General features: G+C 36.3%; 1 protein-coding gene across 1 annotated transcript; it reads right to left on the bottom strand.

Annotated features, from left to right (window-relative positions):
• Positions 1 to 5,151: 5,151 nt before the first annotated feature.
• LOC110464741 (acid-sensing ion channel 2-like) lies at positions 5,152 to 19,336 on the bottom strand. Its single transcript, XM_021520112.1, has 10 exons — positions 19,197 to 19,336; positions 15,602 to 15,769; positions 14,170 to 14,334; positions 13,527 to 13,642; positions 12,415 to 12,599; positions 11,769 to 11,847; positions 7,908 to 7,964; positions 6,243 to 6,339; positions 5,912 to 6,003; positions 5,152 to 5,265 (listed from the first exon to the last, which is right to left on the bottom strand). The coding sequence occupies exons 1-10, from the start codon at positions 19,334 to 19,336 to the stop codon at positions 5,153 to 5,155; spliced, it is 1,212 nt and encodes a 403-aa protein (XP_021375787.1). The 3' UTR covers position 5,152.
• Between the last annotated feature and the right edge of the window lie 4,350 nt (positions 19,337 to 23,686).

The following is a 23,686-nucleotide window of genomic DNA, read 5'->3' as shown; positions in this document are numbered from 1 at the left end:
ATTCAGGTGTTGTGAAGCAGAATCCAATAGCCCCAGTCGTTACTAGCCCTACAACACCGATTGTTTTATAGGTGTTGTGAAGCAGCCTCCAATAGCACCAGTCTTTACTAGCACTACAACACCGATTTTTATATAGGTGTTGTGACGCAGACTCCAATAGCACGAGTCGTTACTCGTACTACAACACCGATTGTCATACAGGTGTTGTGAAGCAGCCTCCAATAGCACGAGTCGTTACTAGTACTACAACACCGATTTTTATATAGGTGTTGTGAAGCAGACTCCAATAGCACGAGTCGTTACTAGTACTACAACACCGATTGTTATACAGGTGTTGTGAAGCAGACTCCAATAGCACCAGTCGTTACTAGCACTACAACACCGATTGGTAAGTTCACACTTCTCATTCATTTCATCACTCTTACGAAAAGACTTTAAAATAGCGTATTCCAACGCCTTGTTAACGTTTCACATATTTAATTAAAATATCTCTCATTCTTTACTTAATTGTCATCCCCCGTGATGAGCGATAAGTGAGAGACATTATCACAAAGAAAAGCAAAACCGAATATGTATGTTGAGAAAAGGAACTTTGGATTTCAAAACCAAAAAAATACTAAAGCTAATTTCATTCTCTGTGATGAGAGATAATTATGAGACACTATCGCAAAGCAAAGAAAAACTAAAAGCACTGAAGCTTTTCAGTGATTTGCCATTATGTTGTACTGATGCTATATATCATATTCGGCTATTACTATCTTGATGCTAGTCATTATTTAATATTATGGCTGCTAAGTGTGTAACATAATTGATGTTTGTCATCTTACACGATTAACAGAATTGACGAGAGACATGATTAAATATTGCAGTATTCAGTACTCAATACTATGTTCTAAATAGGTAAGTTTTCTTTAAATGTTGTTTAGACTATTCGAAACGATACAACTACAATTACACAAATTGTGCATTATATATACTTTCATTTGTTTAACGCAATACAAATGTATGAAGTGGCATCTTTGATTTCGCAGACACGTCCACCTCCCTAAATACTACCCTGCATTATGTACGTGTCACCCTGGAACACACCTCCACTGAAGGGAGGGACTTCGCCAGCGTACAACAAGATAAAACAAGATACAATAAACTTTATTTAACGTCGCATACAGGTAAACAAGGAACATAAGCTCTTGAGAGCTATTATTGCGACAAACATATGTAAAATAACATATTATATTTCAAGTAAAGGGAGATAATCACATATGTTAATAAAAAGCAGTAATAACTATCACAGAAAAAGAAAGTATCCATACCCCAGGTTTCTAAGTGATTGGGAGTCCCCTACCTACAAAGGACCCCGGGATATGACCCTTTTGGAACAATAAAGATAAAAAAAATAGTGTTAATATATATGAAAAGCATTAAATGTGATCACAGATAAGTTGTATTCAGAATAAGTAAATAAAAGACATAGTGAATGAATACTTGTATATCACACAAGAATTACTTAGGACTTAGGATTAAAACACTATGAAGTGGAATATACGTACAAATATTAATGCTAAGATAGCAAAGAATAAAAATTGACAGAATATACACTATTATAGTGTGAATTAAAAATGATACCGAAATCAATTAACAAAATTTATAAAGTTTTGTAAAAATTTATATTCTAGAATATATGGAATTAAAATAAGATGCTGCAAAAATATAGAATAGAATCAAAACATATAAGAAATGAAATAAGACAATAAAAGTATCACACAATCCAAAATGTCAGGTGGCAGAGGTAACCAGGGCACAGTATGAAGTATCACTCTTTGCAGATATTGCAAAGGCAGATGGGGCCATCTCAATAATGGACCAGCCTCCTGAATTCTTTGAAGTTTTCAACTTTTCGGAAGTCATTTGGGAGACTACAAAAGCAAACGATTTATGTCCATACTTCACAGTGTTGACACTGGGCACCTCTGCACTATTTTATTTCCTGAAGTCATAATTATACATCTTAATATTTACAAGATCATGAATATATTCAGGAGAAATTTTGTTTATAAACCTCACAACCAATTTCCTTCAGACGCCTTACATGAAGCCTGTTGTGTTGGTAATACTGAGTAAGTGTCTGAAGGATGAGTTGTGATCATTATGTATAAACCTTAAAGCTCTGTCTTGTATCTTTTCTAGCTTTCTGACACTCTTCATGGAACAAGAGTGCCAGACTAAAGGACAGTAGTTCAAATTTGAAACAATAAAATAATTCTAAATTACAAGTCCACCTTGTTTGGTTAAAAAACTCCCAATTCGCTTTAAAATGGACAATTGCCTTGAGGCTTTCCTACAAATGTCAGAGATATGAGCTTCAAAGTTTAAAATAAATCAAAGTTCACACCTAAAATTTTGACAACACTGTCAGGAACAATATCTATTTCGCCAATACTAAAAGACTGTAAAGCATCTACCGAAAGTTTCCCTATTATCAGGGTTTGCTTTCATCTGGTTGAATTAAAACCAGTCTATTAAATTTTGACAGTCATTTTCAATATTATGTTTTAAAGCATCTGGGTCTTTATTCGATTCACTGACAGTGTTGTCGTCTGCATACTTATATAATGTACAGGATGTCACATATAAAAACATATCATTTACAACTACATTAAAAAATTAAGGGTCCTTAAATAGAACCCTGGGGTATCCCCTTCAGCACTTCCAGCCAGTCACCGCATTTGGAGCCAATTTTTACCTGCTGCTTCCTGCTGCTCAGGTAGCTGGACACCAGGTTAACTGAGGCTTTGCTCAGGCCATAGGCCTCCAGCTTCCCGATCAACAAGTTATGAGGAAGACAGTCAAAAGCCTTGGAGAGGTCCATCAGTATGGCAGCGACATACTCATGGTTGTCCATGGCCTCTACACCAATCCTCAACAAGTCGCAACAGGGTGGATTGACACACAAATCCTGGTCGGAAGGCTGCAAGGAAAGGATGAAAAACATTACTAAAAAGGCAGTCATTTAATCACACATGGTTCTTTCAAAAAAAAAAAATCTTAAAATTAGGAACTATCTGTGCCTCCTTGAGTCTGCAAGGGAACTCTGATCTACCAAAACAGTGGTAAACCATGTCGCTCAGAGACACACTGATGTCAGTACAACAGGCTCTAAGGAATTTTCAAGATATACCATCGACACCAGTGGCCTTCTTCGCCTTCACCTTAGAGATAGCCTTTTCAACCACGAAAGGAGAGAAATGATTTAAACAACATTTTGACTGATCATTATTGTGTGCCCTAATCTCTTTTAAAATAGTTTCATAAGAAGAATCTTCTGTACTAATATCAGAAGCAACATTTATACAAAAATTATTAAAAACATTGCTGACCTCTGTTTGATAACTGGTAATGGCCTCATTTTCTTTTAAAATTACATTATTGCATTGTGCAGAACCTTTAATTGATAAAAATGGTTTAATGGTGGACCAGAAATCTTTTGATTTGGGACCACCTGCACAGCTTGATAAGGAGTCTTATGATCAACAAAACAGCCCTGGCATCTTCCAGCGAAAGCGTATGAGTGTACATGATGACCGAACGTCGTGTGTGGTGATGGGTTATGTTGCTGCTATCGTTATATTCGGAAGTATTTCCTAAATAATAATTATGGATGTCCCTATCATTTGGAGGAACGTTACACGTAATCCTATGTCATCAGAACGTAAACAAAATGATAAAACTACATGTACCTCTATCCTAGGCAACCAAGTGGATTTCCACCGGGTACTCCGGTTACCTCCCACAGTAAGACCCCTGTGCTAACATCCGAGCCAGCAAAGTGATTGATTTTAGTTGAAATACCTTGTTTCATAATTTTTTTGAAATAAACAAAGTTTACATTTATATATATGGACATAAATATGAACTTAGAAGTGAAAGAAATGCTATTTATATTTGGAATTATTTACCTGTATCTTGATACATCATTAGACTAGGTATATGTTGATAGCAATAATGCACGAGTAAAGTGAATGTCATAGAAAACATATACAATAAAACAATATTAAATGTGTAAAGAAGTTGAAGATAAATCAAGAAATATGTATGATCATGAGAAAGGTGTTTCGAATGATACAGTTAAAAACAATACGTCCGTCCCTAATGTTAGACTGGTAGTTGTCTGCAGTGAGGAATTGCCATTGCGTCTTTCATCACGATACCTTAAAACAACACGTCATAGTCATCCTACATATCTAATTGCATAAATGCTGTATTTGTTTGAGTAATATCATCAAAAAGAGGTAGCTGTAACGTTGTGTGTTCTGTCAGAGCGTGTTCATACAGTTGTGGGATCGCACGTTTCACGATGTTCGGTTCGGTGTGTGCACGGTGCGCACGATATGCGGTTCGGTGTGTGCACGGTGTGCACAATGTGCGGTTCGGTGTGTGCACGGTGCGCACGATTAAAAACTGTGCGTTAATAGCTCGCACAGTTGTTGGATAAATAGCGTTGTTGATTCATATTAAGGGATGACCTGTACTAAATACGATGTCGTACTTAAAAAAGGGCCACAGACAGTAAACGGAGATACCAAGCGGATATTAAATACGTATACTATGTACCTTATTTCACCCGAGCCCTCCGCGCTCTCATCATTCCATTTCATCGATCTATCGATCTTACCATATCGCACATATGTGCGCGTTTTATCGCACAACGTTTGTTAAATGGCCCAGGTATGCGCACTAAGTGCGGACTGTATACACACGATGTTTGCCTGATGTTTGCACGCTAATTTTGTTGCGTTATGCGATCACACAACTGTAGTTATACATGTATATAGTATTACGCCGATAGAACGTGTTGTGTATATTATATCAGCTGATTAAATTTTACTTTTATTCTTAATATGCTTTGTCGCAGTTAAGGTGCAGTCTCACATGTAGACAGTCGTGCATTAGGTGATGGAATATAATCTTAAAGCTTCCTATTTTCTCGACAAACGCATGTTGTTTTTGGTTAAATCTTTGTAATTTCACAATCCGTATTATATGGCCTTAAATTCACTGATCAAATTGAGGTAAAAATATTAGGTACAAAACATGTATTACGTCCTGTTACACTGGTTAACATATTGCACTATTGCATTATCTGGGTTTCATTTTAGAAAATACTTCTGAATGTTAAAAAAGTTTGAATAGAAATAAATTCCATTATTTCAAAAACAGACAACACACTTGCTCCTAGTAGCAATCCCATGGATCCACCGATGTCGCCTGTAAAAAACAGAGCGCAGACATATACAGCTATGTCAACATAAACGTGTATAATGAAGGTACAACATAGGTTTTCAATATATACCACTTCAGCCAAATCACTTGCTTACTCGGGCTATTTTCTACCAGGGCTTACTCAGTTCTCTCGTTGTTACACCTCCATGGTATAGGCAATACACAAGTATTATGTCAACATGCTGGTATTATCATTTATTTATTTTGTTATCGTCATGCTTACTATACATTTATTAGTGCAAATTTAATGGGCAAGACGGTATCTTACATAGCGTGTGTTAAATGCTTTGGAAAGTAACATTGTTTACTTGGTACATGAAAGTTTTTCGAAATCGTCCATAATTGTGTATGTACTATATTGCGTGTTTCAAAAGGCCATACAACTAGGCGCACGTCTGAATATGTTACACTTTCTAAATAAAAAAGATGTTTTTACATATATAACATTTGTAATGATGAGCAGAAGATTTTGGCTTATGACGATCAGTAATATGTATTAGTTTATCATAAATAACATATATGTTGACAAGCCAGTTACTATTGAGTTAATATATCTTAATGACTTACCATAACGTGCGGATACATTAAATAAAATTACAAATTGTCTGTAATTTATGCAGTGAATACTTACAAAAAAGGGCAGATATATCGTACGCGATTTGCTGTTGAATTTCCTTGTAACTCAGCTGTTTGAAGAACACATCGAGTTGCAAGAAGTTATCTCTGAAAATAGATTGAGCAGACTAAACGACACACATAGGAGAATCATTTAAAACTTTTAGCTGGTATATGTAACCATCGACTAAAGCTGGGCATAGTAGCTATTTCGATATGCAACAATGATGCTTTCGATTGAAATATTTCAAAAATAAAATCTTATTAATAACAAATCTTTTTAAATGAATTAAATCAATAGGAAAAGGTGAAACAAATCTCACAAGATAAATGAAAAAGTAGCTTACCTCACAAATTCACTGTCAATAGTGGCGAATTCTTTATATGCCTTTGCCTCATCAATTAGCTTCGTCAATGTATTTATAAAGAGGAGTTCCTTGTTTGCTATAATAGTATGAAAATGGCATAGATGTTCAAGATATGTGAAATTGGAGAGTATTTCTCTCTTAATATCCGAAAAGCCTCGAGTAAATTGATATTGATTCATATAGGAATGGTATTCTGTCGAATCCTTATCTTCCACGACCTTCTTCCATATTTCTAAAACTTCTTTCTCCGTGTGTTGAATCCAGTCAGTTAAAACCACACCAGTGGTAATAAGACGTTGAAAATAAGTCTTGAAATAATAAATACCTTCTTTAATTCTGTCTGATGTCAAAAGTTCGGAAATGGAAATCTGTGTTTCATTTTGAAAAAAGATTAAATTGTTCATTTTCCTTTTAATGTTTGCCAAAGGAAGGAAAAAACTGGTTTTGATTTTACGAAGCTCGACCTGCATTGCATGTAACCGTTCGTTGATGTGCATTACCACTTCTGAATAATGATGCCACATAGTATGGAAACTATGGAGACGAGTTTGCAGTATTCCAAGTGGCCATTCAACCGTGTCAATATTAAACACACTTCTTGCAAAAAGGAATCTTCTCATGTGTGTTTGAAATCGTTCCCGTTGACGGACCAAATCGTCGTTATCAATGAAACCAGTAGCATGTGCTTCATTCGTCAGATTAAGGAGTGTTTTCAGCACCAGTCGAAGGTTATCTAACTCAGCAAACAGGCGTTTACCATATACTCTTGAGTAATTGTTATGAACGGAAGCATGCATTAACAAATACTTTGGTGTAGCTGGTTTATTGAATTCCCATGGGAGATTTCTGAATGAGTAATTGAAAATGGGTGTCCCAGTGTCGTATGCGCGTTTCAGCGTTGTGTAGTTTACGAAGGCTCTTTGTATCATTTCTATCTTGGCTGTCAACATTAGAGATGTTGATCGATGCATCATTAGACGAACAGAAGGATCGGTTAGATTCCTATCTGTTAATAGCCGGATACTTTTCTCAACGTCCATGATAAAATCTAAGTACGCCAGGACAACATCCTGTATTGTTCGATCCTCCATGGCATCTTTAGCTCCAATGAAATTCTTCTGTACAATGTGAATTTGAAAGTTATATAAAAAAGTCTTAACATTAAACAAATTCTGGGTGTTAATTATATCATCTGTAAGAACGTTACTAATTTCGTCCACTTTGTTGGACAAGTTAACTAACAGTACTTCTTCAATATCAGCTAGACTGTGAATGAATCTGTAGCCTAGCGACACTTTTCTCTGCAACGTGGCATTCTTCATTCGTGACGTCACTTCCATCGCCGCCAATCGAGCAGTTGACAGTTTTTTACTGTCATTGTCATTAACTAACTGCTTCATGGCATTCATCTGCGTTGAACCGTAAGATATTTCAGTTTCATATGATCGAAACTCGCATGACACAGGACAATGACACATCTTTGACAAATTTACAACTTCTTCTGAAATTAAATGTTAAAATGTAAAGGACTTACAACTTAAAATAAATCAACATTTCATTTAAAGTTCATCGCTTTTCCATGTATAGCATGAATTAATCAAATATGTCTGCTGTCAAGAAAGTACAATCTACATAGGTACCTACCAAGCAGAGGTTTCAGGCAGGTCACGTATTGATAGAGTGAGCATATGGACGGCACACCTATAACATAAATCAAAGGGCACTCATAGACAAAAAGAAAAACAAAACAAAACCGAAATTTGCCGCCTTTTTTACATACACCTTGACAAATTGCAGTCTTGTGCTGTATCAATTTGTTCATGTCACAATGATTATAGTATGCAATAGTGTTATTTACAGCTTTTTAATTTTGATCATTTGTTTTCATGACATAATTTATCTATCAAATCAATCGAATGCCCGTTAGCTGCCTTCGCAGACACCATGTCGTCTTTCAGTCGCAATAAGACATTAACCTTGTCATTTGAACACTTAACTGCGGCAGCTGTGATAGATCGATTGATGTGCTATGATTCTCTTGATTCAAACAGTATTCCATGTCAAATAGATACACCATACACATTTCTAAGTTAAAGGTATAATGCAATTTGTTTCAAGTCAATGTAGACTTTTCAGAACGTTATCTTAGAAGATACCGCAAGCTGGTAGATATTAGAATACTACTTGTATTCAGACAACGATATCAATACATTGGAGAGTAGACGAGTGTTGGTCGATACAATAACCATCGTATCAAGAACATTTAATGCAAACATTGAAACGCTGTCATTCTGATTCGACGTTTTGAAGAACATTTAAGAGCTATGGCTGATATAAAAACATAACAAAACCTATCGATGATATGTTGTTGTGTAATCACGACACCTTTATTTAGATGATCCAATAACGATAACAACGTCACCTACGTTAAGATCATCTAACTAACGTTAACAACGTCACCTACTTTAAGATGATCCAACTAACGATAACAATGTCACCTACTTTAAGATGATCCAACTAACGTTGAATACGTCACCTACTTTAAGATGATCCAACTAACGATAACAATGTCACCTACTTTAAGATCATCTAACTAACGTTAACAACGTCACCTACTTTAAGATGATCCAACTAACGTTTACAACGTCACCTACTTTAAGATGACCCAACTAACATTAACAACGTCATCTACTTTAAGATCATCTAACTAACGTTAACAACGTTACCTACTTTAAGATCATCTAACTAACGTTAACAACGTCACCTACTTTAAGATGACCCAATTAACGTTAACAACGTCTCCTACTTTACGACGATCCAACTAAAGATAACAACGTCACCTACTTTAAGATGACCCTACTAACATTAACAACGTCACCTACTTTAAGATCATCTAATTAACGTTAACAACGTCACCTACTTTAAGATCATCTAACTAACGATAACAATGTCACCTACTTTAAGATGACCCAACTAACATTAACAACGTCACCTACTTTAAGATCATCTAACTAACGTTAACAACGTCACCTACTTTAAGATCATCTAGCAAACGATAACAACGTCACCTACTTTAAGATGACCCAAATAACGTTAACAACGTCACCTACTTTAAGATCATCTAGCTAACGATAACAACGTCACCTACTTTAAGATGACCCAATTAACGTTTACAACGTCACCTACTTTAAGATGACCCAATTAACGTTAACAACGTCACCTACTTTAAGATCATCTAACTAACGTTAACAACGTCACCTACTTTACGATGATTCAACTAACGATAACAACGTCACCTACTCTAAGATGATCCAACTAACGATAACAACTTCACCTACTTTGCGATGATTCAACTAACGATAACAACGTCACATACTTTAAGATGATCAAACTAACGATAACAACGTCACGTACTATAAGATGTTCCAACTAACGTTAACAACGTCACCTACTTTAAGATCATCCAACTAACGTTAACAACGTCACCTATTTAAGATGATACAACTAACGTTAACAACGTCACCTATTTAAGATGATCCAACTAACGATAACAATGTCACCTACTTTAAGATCATCTAACTAACGATAACAATGTCACCTACTTTTAAATCATCTAACTAACGTTAACAACGTCACCTACTTTATGATCATCTAACTAACGTGAACAACGTCACCTACTTTAAGATCATCTAACTAACGATAACAATGTCACCTACTTTTAAATCATCTAACTAACGTTAACAACGTCACCTTCTTTATGATCATCTAACTAACGTTAACAACGTCACCTACTTTACGATGATTCAACTAACGATAACAACGTCCCCTTTTAAGATGATCCAACTAACGATAACAACGTCACCTATTTAAGATGATCCAACTAACGATAACAATGTCACCTACTTTAAGATGACCCTACTAACATTAACAACGTCACCTACTTTAAGATCATCTAACTAACGATAACAATGTCACCTACTTTAAGATCATCTAACTAACGTTAACAACGTCATCTACTTTAAGATCATCTAACTAACGATAACAATGTCACCTACTTTTAGATCATCTAACTAACGTTAACAACGTCATCTACTTTAAGATCATCTAACTAACGATAACAATGTCACCTACTTTTAGATCATCTAACTAGCGTTAACAACGTCACCTACTTTAAGATGATCCAACATACGATAACAACGTCACATACTTTAAGATGATCCAACTAACGATAACAACTTCACCTACTTTAAGATGATCCAACTAACGATAACAACTTCACCTACTTTAAGATGATCCAACTAACGATAACAATGTCACCTACTTTAAGATCATCTAACTAACGTTAACAACGTCATCTACTTTAAGATCATCTAACTAACGATAACAATGTCACCTACTTTTAAATCATCTAACTAACGTTAACAACGTCACCTTCTTTATGATCATCTAACTAACGTTAACAACGTCACCTACTTTATGATCATCTAACTAACGTTAACAACGTCACCTACTTTATGATCATCTAACTAACGTTAACAACGTCACCTTCTTTATGATCATCTAACTAACGTTAACAACGTCACCTACTTTACGATGATTCAACTAACGATAACAACGTCCCCTTTTAAGATGATCCAACTAACGATAACAACGTCACCTACTTCACAATGATCCAACTAACGTTAACAACGTCTCCTACTTTACGATGATTCAACTAACGATAACAACGTCCCCTTTTAAGATGATCCAACTAACGATAACAACGTCACCTACTTTACGATGATCCAACATACGATAACAACGTCACATACTTTAAGATGATCCAACTAACGATAACAACTTCACCTACTTTGCGATGATTCAACTAACGATAACAACGTCACATACTTTAAGATGATCCAACTAACGATAACAACTTCACCTACTTTAAGATGATCCAACTAACGCTAACAACGTCACGTACTATAAGATGTTCCAACTAACGTTAACAACGTCACCTATTTAAGATGATACAACTAACGTTAACAACGTCACCTATTTAAGATGATACAACTAACGTTAACAACGTCACCTATTTAAGATGATACAACTAACGTTAACAACGTCACCTATTTAAGATGATACAACTAACGTTAACAACGTCACCTATTTAAGATGATACAACTAACGTTAACAACGTCACCTATTTAAGATGATCCAACTAACGATAACATATTCCAATTATGTTGCGAGAAGTTCGAGTTGGCCAATGTTTTCGGAAAAGAATGCGTTTCGGTGTAGATTTACTTCAATATACATAAAAAGCGACGATAGTTGCTTTCGCTGAAAAATCGATAATAGACAAGTCTCTTGTTAATTCTTTATGTAGTATTTTGTGGCATTATTCGGGCCTTGTAATCGCTTTGTATCGTCATGAATATCTTGCATTACCATTTTTGTGGAGCATGTACATATGTCGACATCGACACGTTTTGTTTGCAAGACGAGTGAGACAGTCCATCTCACATCCGGCTACGGTATAGTGGTCCACATACTCTAACGACTGGTCAGTGCAGGTCCCATGAGGTCGGAACATGTTATTGATCTACAATTGATTCGCAATCAGAAAAGAAATATTAATTGAATTTGTACCATCAGCGTTGGGTCTTGTCATTTTGCATATTATTTTAGCAAGATTTGTAAGACGATTAGATTGTAAAGAACTATTTCCGTTATTTTTTTGGCAAGGTACAATGAACGTGAATTGACATTTTATATTTTCTATACACGATGTGTATCCTCATATTGATATGTTATTCAAATAATTTTGGTTCAGGGAATATTTTAGTCAAAAATAGGAAAACAAAAGAGATAGAAATAAAGAACTGATGACTATGGTGTTATTATTGAAATAAACGCTGTATTGTATCAGAGACGTTCGTTTTCTTCTTTTTCTTTCATTAGAGAGGAATCTCCAAGGATGGAGCGATTACTGTCTCTGGTTTTATTTGAGTATACTTGACATCAGTAGAATCAATGATCACAATATGTTTAGGAACATATGTAATGGGGTTTTTTTATTAGTAATTGTGGGGGGTTTATCAATATATTGATCAAGAAAATGCTTCGATACTTTTTATTTTATAGTCACTTTCAAAATTAAATTGCATACATGGAACATCTTTAATCCCACGAACGCATGTGTCCCGGTGGTTACAGCGTGCCCGAGGGCGTTTACATGTGGTACATCGCCTCTGGTATGGAATATCATCTTCACTCCCACTGTGTCACGACGGGGTCCGGCCATGTATTCGTATTGCTCAACATTCAGTGTCAGACGCAGCCCGTTTCCGCTTCCTGCAATATGTACTCTTCCGTAAACACTAATATATGTCAGCGGGGAATATTTAAATAAGAATGTGTCGATGAAAAGCTAATAAAATATGCGTTACTTCCAGATTAAAAAAGGGAAGTCGTTTATTATTTAGTTGTTATGAATTCGTTACTATACGGTACAATGAGCAGTATACGTTTGTTACAGGTAAGTAAATGCATTGATAAGCATTACCCTTGCAGTCAATACTTGGAGGTGATGTGATACAGAGCTCTCAGGATCACTTTCTAAAGGCGGTCTGTTGAATATGCTCTTCGGCCATTAAACATTTTGTAACAAAAAATGATTAGAAATGATAAATCAATGTTGCGACATCGTATCACAGAACCTTGTATGTTTAGGATATAAAATGCACCAACGTTATTGGAAACAAGAATGTCGATTTATTGGTAATAATGATAAAAAGTATCGTAACATTGTTTACGGTGATTGTAGTCTCCTGGAGAGAAACACAATCAGGACATTTTATTTAAAGTAAGCTCAATATCACGGATGAATCATACTATGAAAAGAACGTTTATTGTATAGGGTTATCATACGGATCAAATATACAACCTGTAGGACGCTGATCAATAAATGTGGGTCGCGTCAGAACAACATAAGGGCGAAAAATATCAATATCAAAATGATGCGGCGTAATAAGCTAATACTGTTTATGTACCTTTGGGGTTAACGCTTCAGTCAGCAAAGTGATGTCTGATTGTCTAAAATGTTTATATTAAGCACAAAACTGGTCAATTTTCTATCATGAAATGATTGACATATATACTGTATGTAAGATATAGAAAACACACAAACACAAAAAGCATCTCGAAACAAATGATCAGCGTTACCAACACTGCTACAAATGACCTGGTAGTTGCGAGATCTACCTTATAAGTATTAATTACCGACAGAAGATATGCTTTTTCCGACATCACGATTGTTGAATGTGTAACATATTCCATGATCTGTTGCGATGAGGTCGAAATCGTCTGGCCCGCATTTTGTACCTTTCCATGAGCACCTTTATAACACGACATGTGTTTATAGTATGAGGGTTTAACGTACAACAAGGTACTGAAAACAACAATAAAACCGAAGAAGCAATGATATAAGAGGTCATTAACATTGTTATAGCGTTTCTTTAGCAAAACTTTCTTCTTATATTTGATCATTCAAAAGAAACCCGTGAGAATCGGTTGATAGAATATTGTTCCTGCTGTTTAAGGACGAAAACAACGGGGTCGAAGTGTCCCACTTTACAGATCCATTATGTCCTCACGTGATAAGATGAATTGGTAGTAATATTTTTAAAGTTGTGATATCAAATAACAATGTTGAATACTTATGTATTGTCTCTGTTAAACATTCTATTTATCCTAAATTTTATTTGTACCACCAGCTTGAAACCGATCTGCATTTCGATGCTTCACAATAATAAGTTAGTTAAATAAAACCTGCTTAATCGAGATTAAGTATTTCTGTGTGATTTGTTGTGTCTATACTATAAAAAGATGGTTAAATGCGACAATATGGAAATATTGAACTTACTTGGTGATAAAGTCTTCCTTTTTGTGTGCAGTTAGCAGGAAGATTGTGTCTAAGGTAATATTTGCGGCGCCATAGTATTGCAAATCATCTACAGTTACTGTATCCGAGGGTGCATGCATCTTCTCTAGCAGATGGTACAGATTTGACTGGTTAGCAAGGGTTGTCCTGTAATACATAACGTCAATAACTGACCATACAACAACGACATTTAAAGATAAGTGATCAATCAATTTATAGCAGTCACAGTATTTTGTAAGCAAACTTTTCCAGAACAACAATGACCTAATAGCAAAAACAAAAATAAACAATGATAATAGTATAATACACAGAATTGATTTGTTTGTTTGTTTCATGCATTCGGAACGGCCTTTTCATACAAACCGGTCATTATTTTGCAAACATTAGAGAGAAAAAAGGTAAGTAGTGAATATAACAAGAAACATTTTATATACGGTTCGTACGCTACCACGACAGACAGGAAGTGAACGGTTTAATATTACGACGGACAGAAGGGAAGTCAACCGTTTATACCACGACAGGCAGAAGGAAAACGGTTTATTTCACGACAGACAAAAGTAACTGGTTAATATCACGACAGACAGGAAGTAACTGGTTAATATCACGACAAACAGGAAGAACACGGTTTATATTACGGCAGAAATAGGATGTACACGATGTTTATCACGACATAAATATGAAGTAAACGTTTCGTACAAATATATTCATGTAAAGTAAATGGTTTATACCATGACAGCAACAGGGGACAAAAGGTGAAAAGCACAAGAAAGATATAAGTATGTTGTGTTTACCACGACAGCAATATGAATGAAATGATGAGAGACAGATGACGTTAACGGTGAATACAAAGAGAAATCATGGAAGACTATTTGTGAATGACGATGGATAATGGAGGTAGATGGTCCATGAAACGGAATAGATAAATTGGTTATACTACAATACATAGAGCAGCTGGTGAATGATGTGTACAATGGAAGAGATTAACAACTCGTGACAACAACAAATGTATGTAACAACGATATGCACAGAAAGCATATAGTGCATACTATGAGCAACACATGAAATACATTGAACATGTTAAGAGTTAAAGAAGTAAATGGTGCATTCCACGAGGGACACAGTGATCCAATGATACGTGTCACGAGAGGCAGAAGGTTTGTGCCATAAGAGAAACTACAAATAAATATGTCTACCACGTAAAGTAACGTTTTCGTACTACGAGAGACACCAGAAAATAGTTCATGAATTATATAACATATCCTTTATAGCACCTGTCGAAATTTTTCAGAAGAGATATTTCAATACACGCGTGATCTTACTTATTTGCTATTCTATCAATGTGTCTTATAAGATTGATAATGTGATATATAGCAAACCTACAACACGAGGACCGTGGATTTTAAAGAAAACATACTTAAATGAATTCTGGTTACATATGGTGACTGCTGGGAAGAGCAGGGAAGTGTTATAGTTGACTCGAAAGTTGACATCCATGGGAAGGGAGTAATAGTACATCACTCTGTCTACAATCTGGAGCAACAACATCCCCACACACGCGAGCAACACCGTCACCCATATTAACCTGCAATGAACACAGTATATCGATTTAACAATTACATTAAATGCTGTGTATTTTATATATTATCAATTTTTGCAAGAATTGCAACAAAGTAAACGGACGGAATGCAGATTTTCTTGAGTTCGAAAGAAAAACAGAAATATATCTTATAAATGCAAACTAAAATAATTCATAAAATATTTGCAATTATGAGAAGTTCTTTTTACACAACCAATACAATTTTCTATGTGCCGTTTCGATGACTAGTACGATATGTACACTGTCACCTTCATCAGACAAATGACTAATGAAGCGTATGCACACAAAGGTGTAAAATGTGTACGAGTTGTCCATAAAATCGATGTCTATTTTGGCTACGCTGGAACCGTATGTACAATAGTTGTTATATATGTACCGAAATGACTCAATTCAGCTATGCTTTGTTAACACTTGGTTATAGATGTGCGAGAGTCTTTGAGCCCCCTCGTCTCGATTTAGAACTGGTCCACTGCGGCCTATCCAGATGGCTTCCTTTATCTGCCGCGTGAAAAGATTGCTCTCTCTCTGTCCAAAACTTTGGAGTTATCCCAGTCAAGCAGATGGTTTTTGCTGTTTGGCATGGTCTGTGATTGCCAATTATATATCTGGGACTCCGACTGTTTTCTTTCAGATCTGGTGAATTTCTACCTTCTTGGGTTTCTGTGTCTTTCCGGTGTTCACCAAGGCGGACCCAAAATTGCCTTCAAGTCTCTTCAATATAGGACGCGTCGCAGTTTTTGCATCCGATTTTGTATACGCATTATGCGACGTTTTCTTTTGGTGTTTTATCCTTAGGGTGTACCAGGATATTGCGAAGCGTCTTGTGGGGCTTCATGGCTGTTGCTATGCCATGACCGCGATATATCCTCTGGATGGTTTCGGATATACCCTTTATATACGGGATGACCACTTGCCCTTTGGTTTTGTTCTTATCCTTGATTATGTGATTATGCTCTTGTGTTTTGTCCTGTTGTTCTGTGACTATTGTACCACATCTGCTGAGCAATGTGCGTATGACGCCTAATTTCTGGTGTAAAGGATGGTGAGATTTGAAGTTCAGGTATTGGTCCGTATGGGTCTTTTTTCATAGACCAATACCTTCACAGTTCCGTCTTCTTTCTTTACTAGTATAGTGTTTAGGAAGGGCATTGTGCCGTTGGTTTCTTCCTCACATGTAAATTTGATGTTGTTAGTGGCATCTATGTTGGTGATATGTGTGGTCAACTCTATCTGTGACCCTTTCTTGATTATCTCAAGTATGTCGTCAACATAACGTTTCCATAGGCCAGGCTTGCATTCTATGGGGGCAGTGGCTATTGCTTCTTGCTCCAGATGTTCCATGAACAAATTGGCAACAATGGGAAACACCGGACTACCCATAGCAGTGCCGAAGCGTTATTGGGAGATGTTGTTCAGGAAACTAAAATATGTTGTTGTGAGCACAAACTCCAGCAAATCCATGATGTCCTGCATTTGAAGGTTTGTGTTTTTGCGCCAGGATCTGTCTAATTCTAAGCGTTTCCGAATGATGCTAAGTGCGTTGTCAATGGGTGTGTTAGTGAAGATAGATACAACATCATGTGAAATAAATTCTTCGTCTTCCTGAATCATGATGGTAGACAACGCTTCCGCTAGATGTTTCGAATTCTTTACATGGTGTTCCTATTTACCCACTAGCGGTCCAAGAATGTCTGCTAATGATCTGGAAACATTGTAACCAATGGATCCAGTGTAGTCCACAATAGGCATCAGTGGGTTTCCCTGCTTGTGGATCTTGGGTGTACAGTACATTCTAGGAGTGTTCTCTGCTGTGGGATACAAATGTCTGTATTGGCTCTCGGTAATCTTGCTCACTTGTTTTAATTTTGATAGTAGGGCTATGAGACGCCTTTTAAACTTTTGGGTTGGATTGGTCTGTAGCTGTTCATATGTCGTGTTGTCCTGTAGCATTGTTGTGACCTTGGCCTCATAATCGTCGGTGTCCATGACAACTGTTGCCTTCCCCTTGTCAGCTGGTAGTATGGTAATGGATTTGTCTCGGCCTAATTTTTGGAGAGCGACCCGTTCTCCTTTCGTCATGTTACTTGTTCGTAATTTCGTGGATTTCAAACCCCCCGTTACCTGAGATCTCAGTTGATCAGCCTCAGCATAGCTAAATTTCTTCCATGCCTGTTCTGTGGCTATAAAAAAAACATCAACTTGGATTTTATGTTGAACGATGGCATAGTTCATACCCTGGCGAGTAACGTTTTCTCGTTAATATTTGCAATGTTTAACGAATAGGCGACCAATCCCCCTTTTCAGGTGTCCAGTCTAATAAATGGTCAAGGCTTGCCTGGCCTTTGTTTTTACTGAACTTTTCTTCAGCTTATTGTTACGATGTGTATTTATCACCTATCAGGAGAAAACGGGCAGCAACATTTATTGAATTAGGTGTAGTAACTTATAAGGAGCTGATAACCGGAAGAAGTGGTTATTTTGATTTGTTCATGAGTTTTCTCTTGATTTTCATGAGAAAAATCCTTTACTTTGATAAGAATCTCCTGTTATCAATTATTTTGATCAAGTGTAACAGTTGATATTTTGACAGTGAGATTCCTGATGTCGTACAGTTTACTTCGTTTCATGCTTTTATACTTATAACACAATTAATACTTCAATTGTGTAATGCCTGTATCCCCAAAAGTCTGCGGTGAATGCACATGAGTGAACTATTTTGCACCAAGCATGGGACTGACTCGTTTCTAGTTTCCTTGAATTTGTGATATTGTTTAGGACGATTTGGGGCTGGTTAAGGCCCCATTACACTTATTCACTGTAGTGACTACCAATCAGAATAAAGAAAAGAAATTTTGATTTATGGAAAAAAGGTTCAATATGGAACAAATGCTCAATACTATAGAATCGGCATGTTAATGTGTACATATATTATTATTTTTTGTCTTTATATAAAAGGTACTAATTGTTATTATGTAATACCTTCTTCATAGTTTTGTGTTTCTTTATTCTTATTTTTGTTTGTAATGCTTTGTCTTATAATCCCTGTTATTGTTTTAAACCACCAATATCATTATGCTGCTTAATGTTGTTATATTGCTTGTCTCAGTATAGGCCTTTAGTCGTTCTCGACATCAAAACCAATTATTTTTTTAACTTTTCCAGACCAAAGTTTTTTTTCTACACGACAATTATTGAATATACTTTATTAAAATGTTAATTAAGAGTAAATTTGTATTCTTCCTCACGTAAAAATTGGAATAACAAAAAAAAATCGTTTTAGAATGTTACAATTCTAGTATTTAGTACCACATATATTCTTCCGTATAATTGTATTCTATGACTTTTTTCGATATCGAACCAAATAATTATATTGTGTGTGTAAAGTTTAAACAAAAGAAGGCTGTATGTTTACCTCCGTGTAGGCGAGATGCCCAGCTGTAGAGCGTAGCGTAGTCCATGTAGAGTTGTTTTTCCTCCATAATCGGACAGAGCTGTTCTGGCTTCAGAAGTTGTGGTCACGTCTTTTACATCCGTGTCCTTTGTCTTTATCATCGTGGTGCTTTTACGCAAGTTTTGAATCACATATCGCGTTGGACTGGTCTTTCTCATATTGTATTTGTAATTCTAGGAATACGATATTCAGTTCCCTAGTACGTATCTACAGACATCACGATTACATCCTCCTCGAGTCTCTCAGACGTTATCAGGATGTCCTCGGTCACATGTCCGTCTCGTCCCAATTCTTCTGCTGCTTCACGGAGGAATATTGATTGGTGCCATAAAATCACACCAATGCAGTCTTCTCCTACACACTGTAGTCCAGTGTGTATACAATCGATAGAGAGAAAACAATATGTCAATATGACATTAAATACAGAAGATGGAGTCAAAGGTTTGTAACACAGTCGATAGTTCTTTAGCTAAGATAAATGTGTTTACTGACTGGGAACGCACACCTGAATGCTTTTCATATCCGTCAGCTGCATGAAATATTCAATATAGACAGTCCTCATTTGAACCTTATCAGGAATATCAAGTTCACAAACGCATTGATTGTAAAATAGTATGCTTCGATAAAAATTTCAAAACATTTTAATTACTCTTAGGAGTCGATGGGATAAAGAATCGCTTTTCTATGCAATGTTGATTTGTTATAAAGGTGTATGACTGGTTTCTACACTAGTTTCTCCACTGCCATACACTGTGGTCGTATTGTTGTGGCACGTACCAGTCAATGCAGCCCGTGTTGTATTGCCTTTCAAGCTAAGGCTGTTATTTCATTTGTTTCGTGATCCTAGTAAACATATTCGTGTCTCTATAACATCGGATGTAAAACGCAATTTTCTATCGATATGAATGTCAGTTGGCATTTGTGGGCTATGCGGAAAACTTGTCAAAATCGGTTAAATTTCAATATATCGCAGGGCGGGGAACCTAGTGGTTAGTTTTGAATGTCGATGCAGCAAGCCAAACGTAAGATAACGTTTACTGCACCACACCGCCATTATAGCAACTGAGAGCTCATCAGGTTGTTTTAGGATCAAAATTTAAAAAAATAATGTCTATGGAATCAAATGGAGGAATACACCAAAAGGGGGAAGGTGCTTATTAAGCTTTATATCCATTAAATAATTAAGAATTAAAGAAGTAATTTATTTAAACCGAGACATAATAAATCCCAGTTTCTATATTACAGCGGACAAAGACATTTGTCAAACTTTCGAGGCAGTCGGTCCCTGTATTAACACAAACCCTATTAACATAAACCTTTATTAACACTTGTGAACAATCAAGTATCCCAACATTTAACACAGAGATCAATAGTTACCACGAATATCAAAAACGTTCCACACGAAACAAGCCATTCCTGATGTATCATATGCTGATATTGCACTGATCCCTCGGCCATCAGGGAGCCGAAGGCTATTTACAGGGAACACTTAAACGTGAGACTATGTAATAATGGAATCAATAGAACAGAATATATAAATCAAAGCAGTGAATAAATCAATAAACGATGCTTGTATACAAGTTATTCACTAGATGTCATGTCACAGTTTAAATAGATAATGATCTATATAGAAGTAATAACGACATTACGGTCCAATACAGGCACTGGATCTGTATTACTTAAAAAGATATAGAAGCAAAGACAAATAGTAACAGCACGTAAAAAGAAATGTCAAATTTTCGAGGCATCTGCCATTTTATCAAGGCACTAATATAGACAATCTCATATCAAATCCTATAACAGATAAAACGGAGATAAACAGTCACCATAGAAACATATAACAGGTCATTACTGATGTAATATGCTGATGTTGAATACTCCCTTGTCGGGTGCTTGATAAAAACAAATGTTAATAAAACCAGCGAATAAATAATTCCTAAATAATTCTTTGCATTTTGTGGGAGTTAACACCTAGAGTTGACACCTTGACACCTAGAGTTGACACCTTGACACCTAAAGTTAACACCTAGAGTTGACACCTAGAGTTAACACCTAGAGTTGACACCTTGACACCTAGAGTTGACACATAGAGTTAACACCTAGAGTTGACACCTAGAGTTAACACCTAGAGTTGATACCTAGAGTTAACACCTAGAGTTAACACCTAGAGTTTACACCTAGAGTTAACACCTAGAGTCGACACCTTGACACCTAGAGTTGACACCTTGACACCTAGAGTTGACACCTAGAGTTAACACCTAGAGTTAACACCTAGAGTTGACACCTAGAGTTAACACCTAGAGTTGACACCTTGACACCTAGAGTTGACACACAATAACTGATTGGATGTACATTCACTTTGGTACAATACTTTACCCTGTATTCATGTAACTGTCCATTTATGAACACGGCGACAAACACATCATTAAATCCCTATTTCAGTAAAATTTGTGAAACCTGTTGTTTTAGTGTTTTTCTTCTTAGCATAACTACTTGTTTTTACTTTTCCGATCGGACAACAAATCTGGCTGCTGCTCCCGCCTCTCATTGGCTGAGGCATATTGGGCTATAACCATTCTTTAATGATGTGGATGGTCAGGCCAATTATACATGTTTATTTACAGATGTACCATCCTCTATAAGTGTCAAGAACGAGGTTTATTATTTAGGCTACGACCACTCATGAGGTGTACAAGTGTAGTTTGCCCCGATATTTCCATTCTCATATAATTTCAAAATAATTTAAGTTATTTATACCGAAACAATCAAATAAACCTTCGCAAGATATGTTTTATACTACATTAGTGACGTCATCGTTTTGTTTTCTTCTTGGTTAGGTTATGTAACACATGTAACGTTTTCAATAACATATGTGAATCATAATTAATGGTTTGAGTTTAATTTTCTTAACACATTAACAGCATTAACATTGATAGCGATATCAAACCAAATCTTTTTCGAAACATATAAGGTTATGTGCGATAGTGCCTCCCGGAAAATATGTCAGTAAGGGCTCGAGTTACATTTATTGTTAGAGTACGCCTTATATGTATTTCCGAAACAACTGTGAACATTTTGATTGACTTTTTTTTATTTGTTTTTGATAGTGAGGGAAAACAGCAAAGTTTGCGTGAAACTGTTGTGTATTTTGGCGATATTTCCGTCAGACTACAAATTATATTGGCGACCATTCGATAATTTCCTTCAATTGTTTTTATTTTGCCTAACGCGTGAGCTCTCAGTCGCACTCCATCGGGGTCAATGATCTGTAATGCTGATTGGACAATAGATTGCGTCACGTGTATTCCAAATCAAATGTTGAGTTTCCTCCTAAAGGTATTATAGCCAACGTAACGGTTTCCGTCCGAATGCATATACAGAATTTGTCTCACTACATCAGTTAAGTTTACCTTTAGATTATTTCTTACTTAATCCAGTCCCCTGAGCAAACACTTTAATGTAGATATGCTCATGACAATATTATGGCATGACAGCAAGAACCCACAAATATCGTCATATCTGTAGGACAGGAGAAATAGTATCTGTAGGACAGGAGGAAATAGTATCTGTAGCACAGGAGGAAATAGTATCTGTAGGACAGGAGGAAATAGTATCTGTAGGACAGGAGGAATAGCATCTGTAGGACAGGAGGAAATAGTATCTGTAGGACAGGAAGAATAACATCTGTAGCACAGGAGGAAATAGTATCTGTAGGACAGGAGGAAATAGTATCTGTAGGACAGGAGGAATAGTATCTGTAGCACTGGAGGAAATAGTATCTGTAGCACAGGAGGAAATAGTATCTGTAACACAGGAGGAAATAGAATCTGTAGCACAGGAGGAAATAGTATCTGTAGGACAGGAGAAATAGTATCTGTAGCACTGGAGGAAATAGTATCTGTAGGACAGGAGGAAATAGTATCTGTAGCACAGGAGGAAAAGTATCTGTAGCACAGGAGGATATAGTATCTGTAGGACAGGAGGAATAGTATCTGTAGGACAGGAGGAAATAGTATCTGTAGCACTGGAGGAAATATTATCTGTAGCACAGGAGGAAATAGTATCTGTAGCACAGGAGGAAATAGTATCTGTAGGACAGGAGGAAATAGTATCTGTAGCACAGGAGGAAATAGTATCTGTAGGACAGGAGGAAATAGTATCTGTAGGACAGGAGGAATAGCATCTGTAGGACAGGAGGAAATAGTATCTGTAGGACAGGAAGAATAACATCTGTAGCACAGGAGGAAATAGTATCTGTAGGACAGGAGGAAATAGTATCTGTAGGACAGGAGGAAATAGTATATGTAGCACAGGAGGAAATAGTATCTGTAGGACAGGAGGAATAGTATCTGTAGCACAGGAGGAAAAAATATCTGTAGGACAGGAGGAAATAGTTTCTGTAGGACAGGAGGAATAGTATCTGTAGCACAGGAGAAATAGTTTCTGTAGGA

The sequence above is a fragment of the Mizuhopecten yessoensis genome, unplaced genomic scaffold, assembly GCF_002113885.1.
Source record: "Mizuhopecten yessoensis strain PY_sf001 unplaced genomic scaffold, ASM211388v2 scaffold11029, whole genome shotgun sequence".
Taxonomy (NCBI): Eukaryota; Metazoa; Mollusca; class Bivalvia; order Pectinida; family Pectinidae; genus Mizuhopecten; species Mizuhopecten yessoensis.
This window is presented reverse-complemented; position numbering and strand designations above follow the sequence as displayed.

Bases quoted from the DNA above. Each gene is read 5' to 3' on its own strand.
- LOC110464741 (XM_021520112.1), bottom strand. From the start codon at position 19,336: ATGATAAAGACAAAGGACACGGATGTAAAAGACGTGACCACAACTTCT. The intron at 14,335-15,601 runs GTATGTTTTCTT...TATGTATTACAG, and splicing joins TGTAACCAGAATTCATTTAA to GACAACCCTTGCTAACCAGT. The intron at 5,266-5,911 runs GTAAGTATTCAC...TGTTTTTTACAG, and splicing joins CGATATATCTGCCCTTTTTT to GCGACATCGGTGGATCCATG.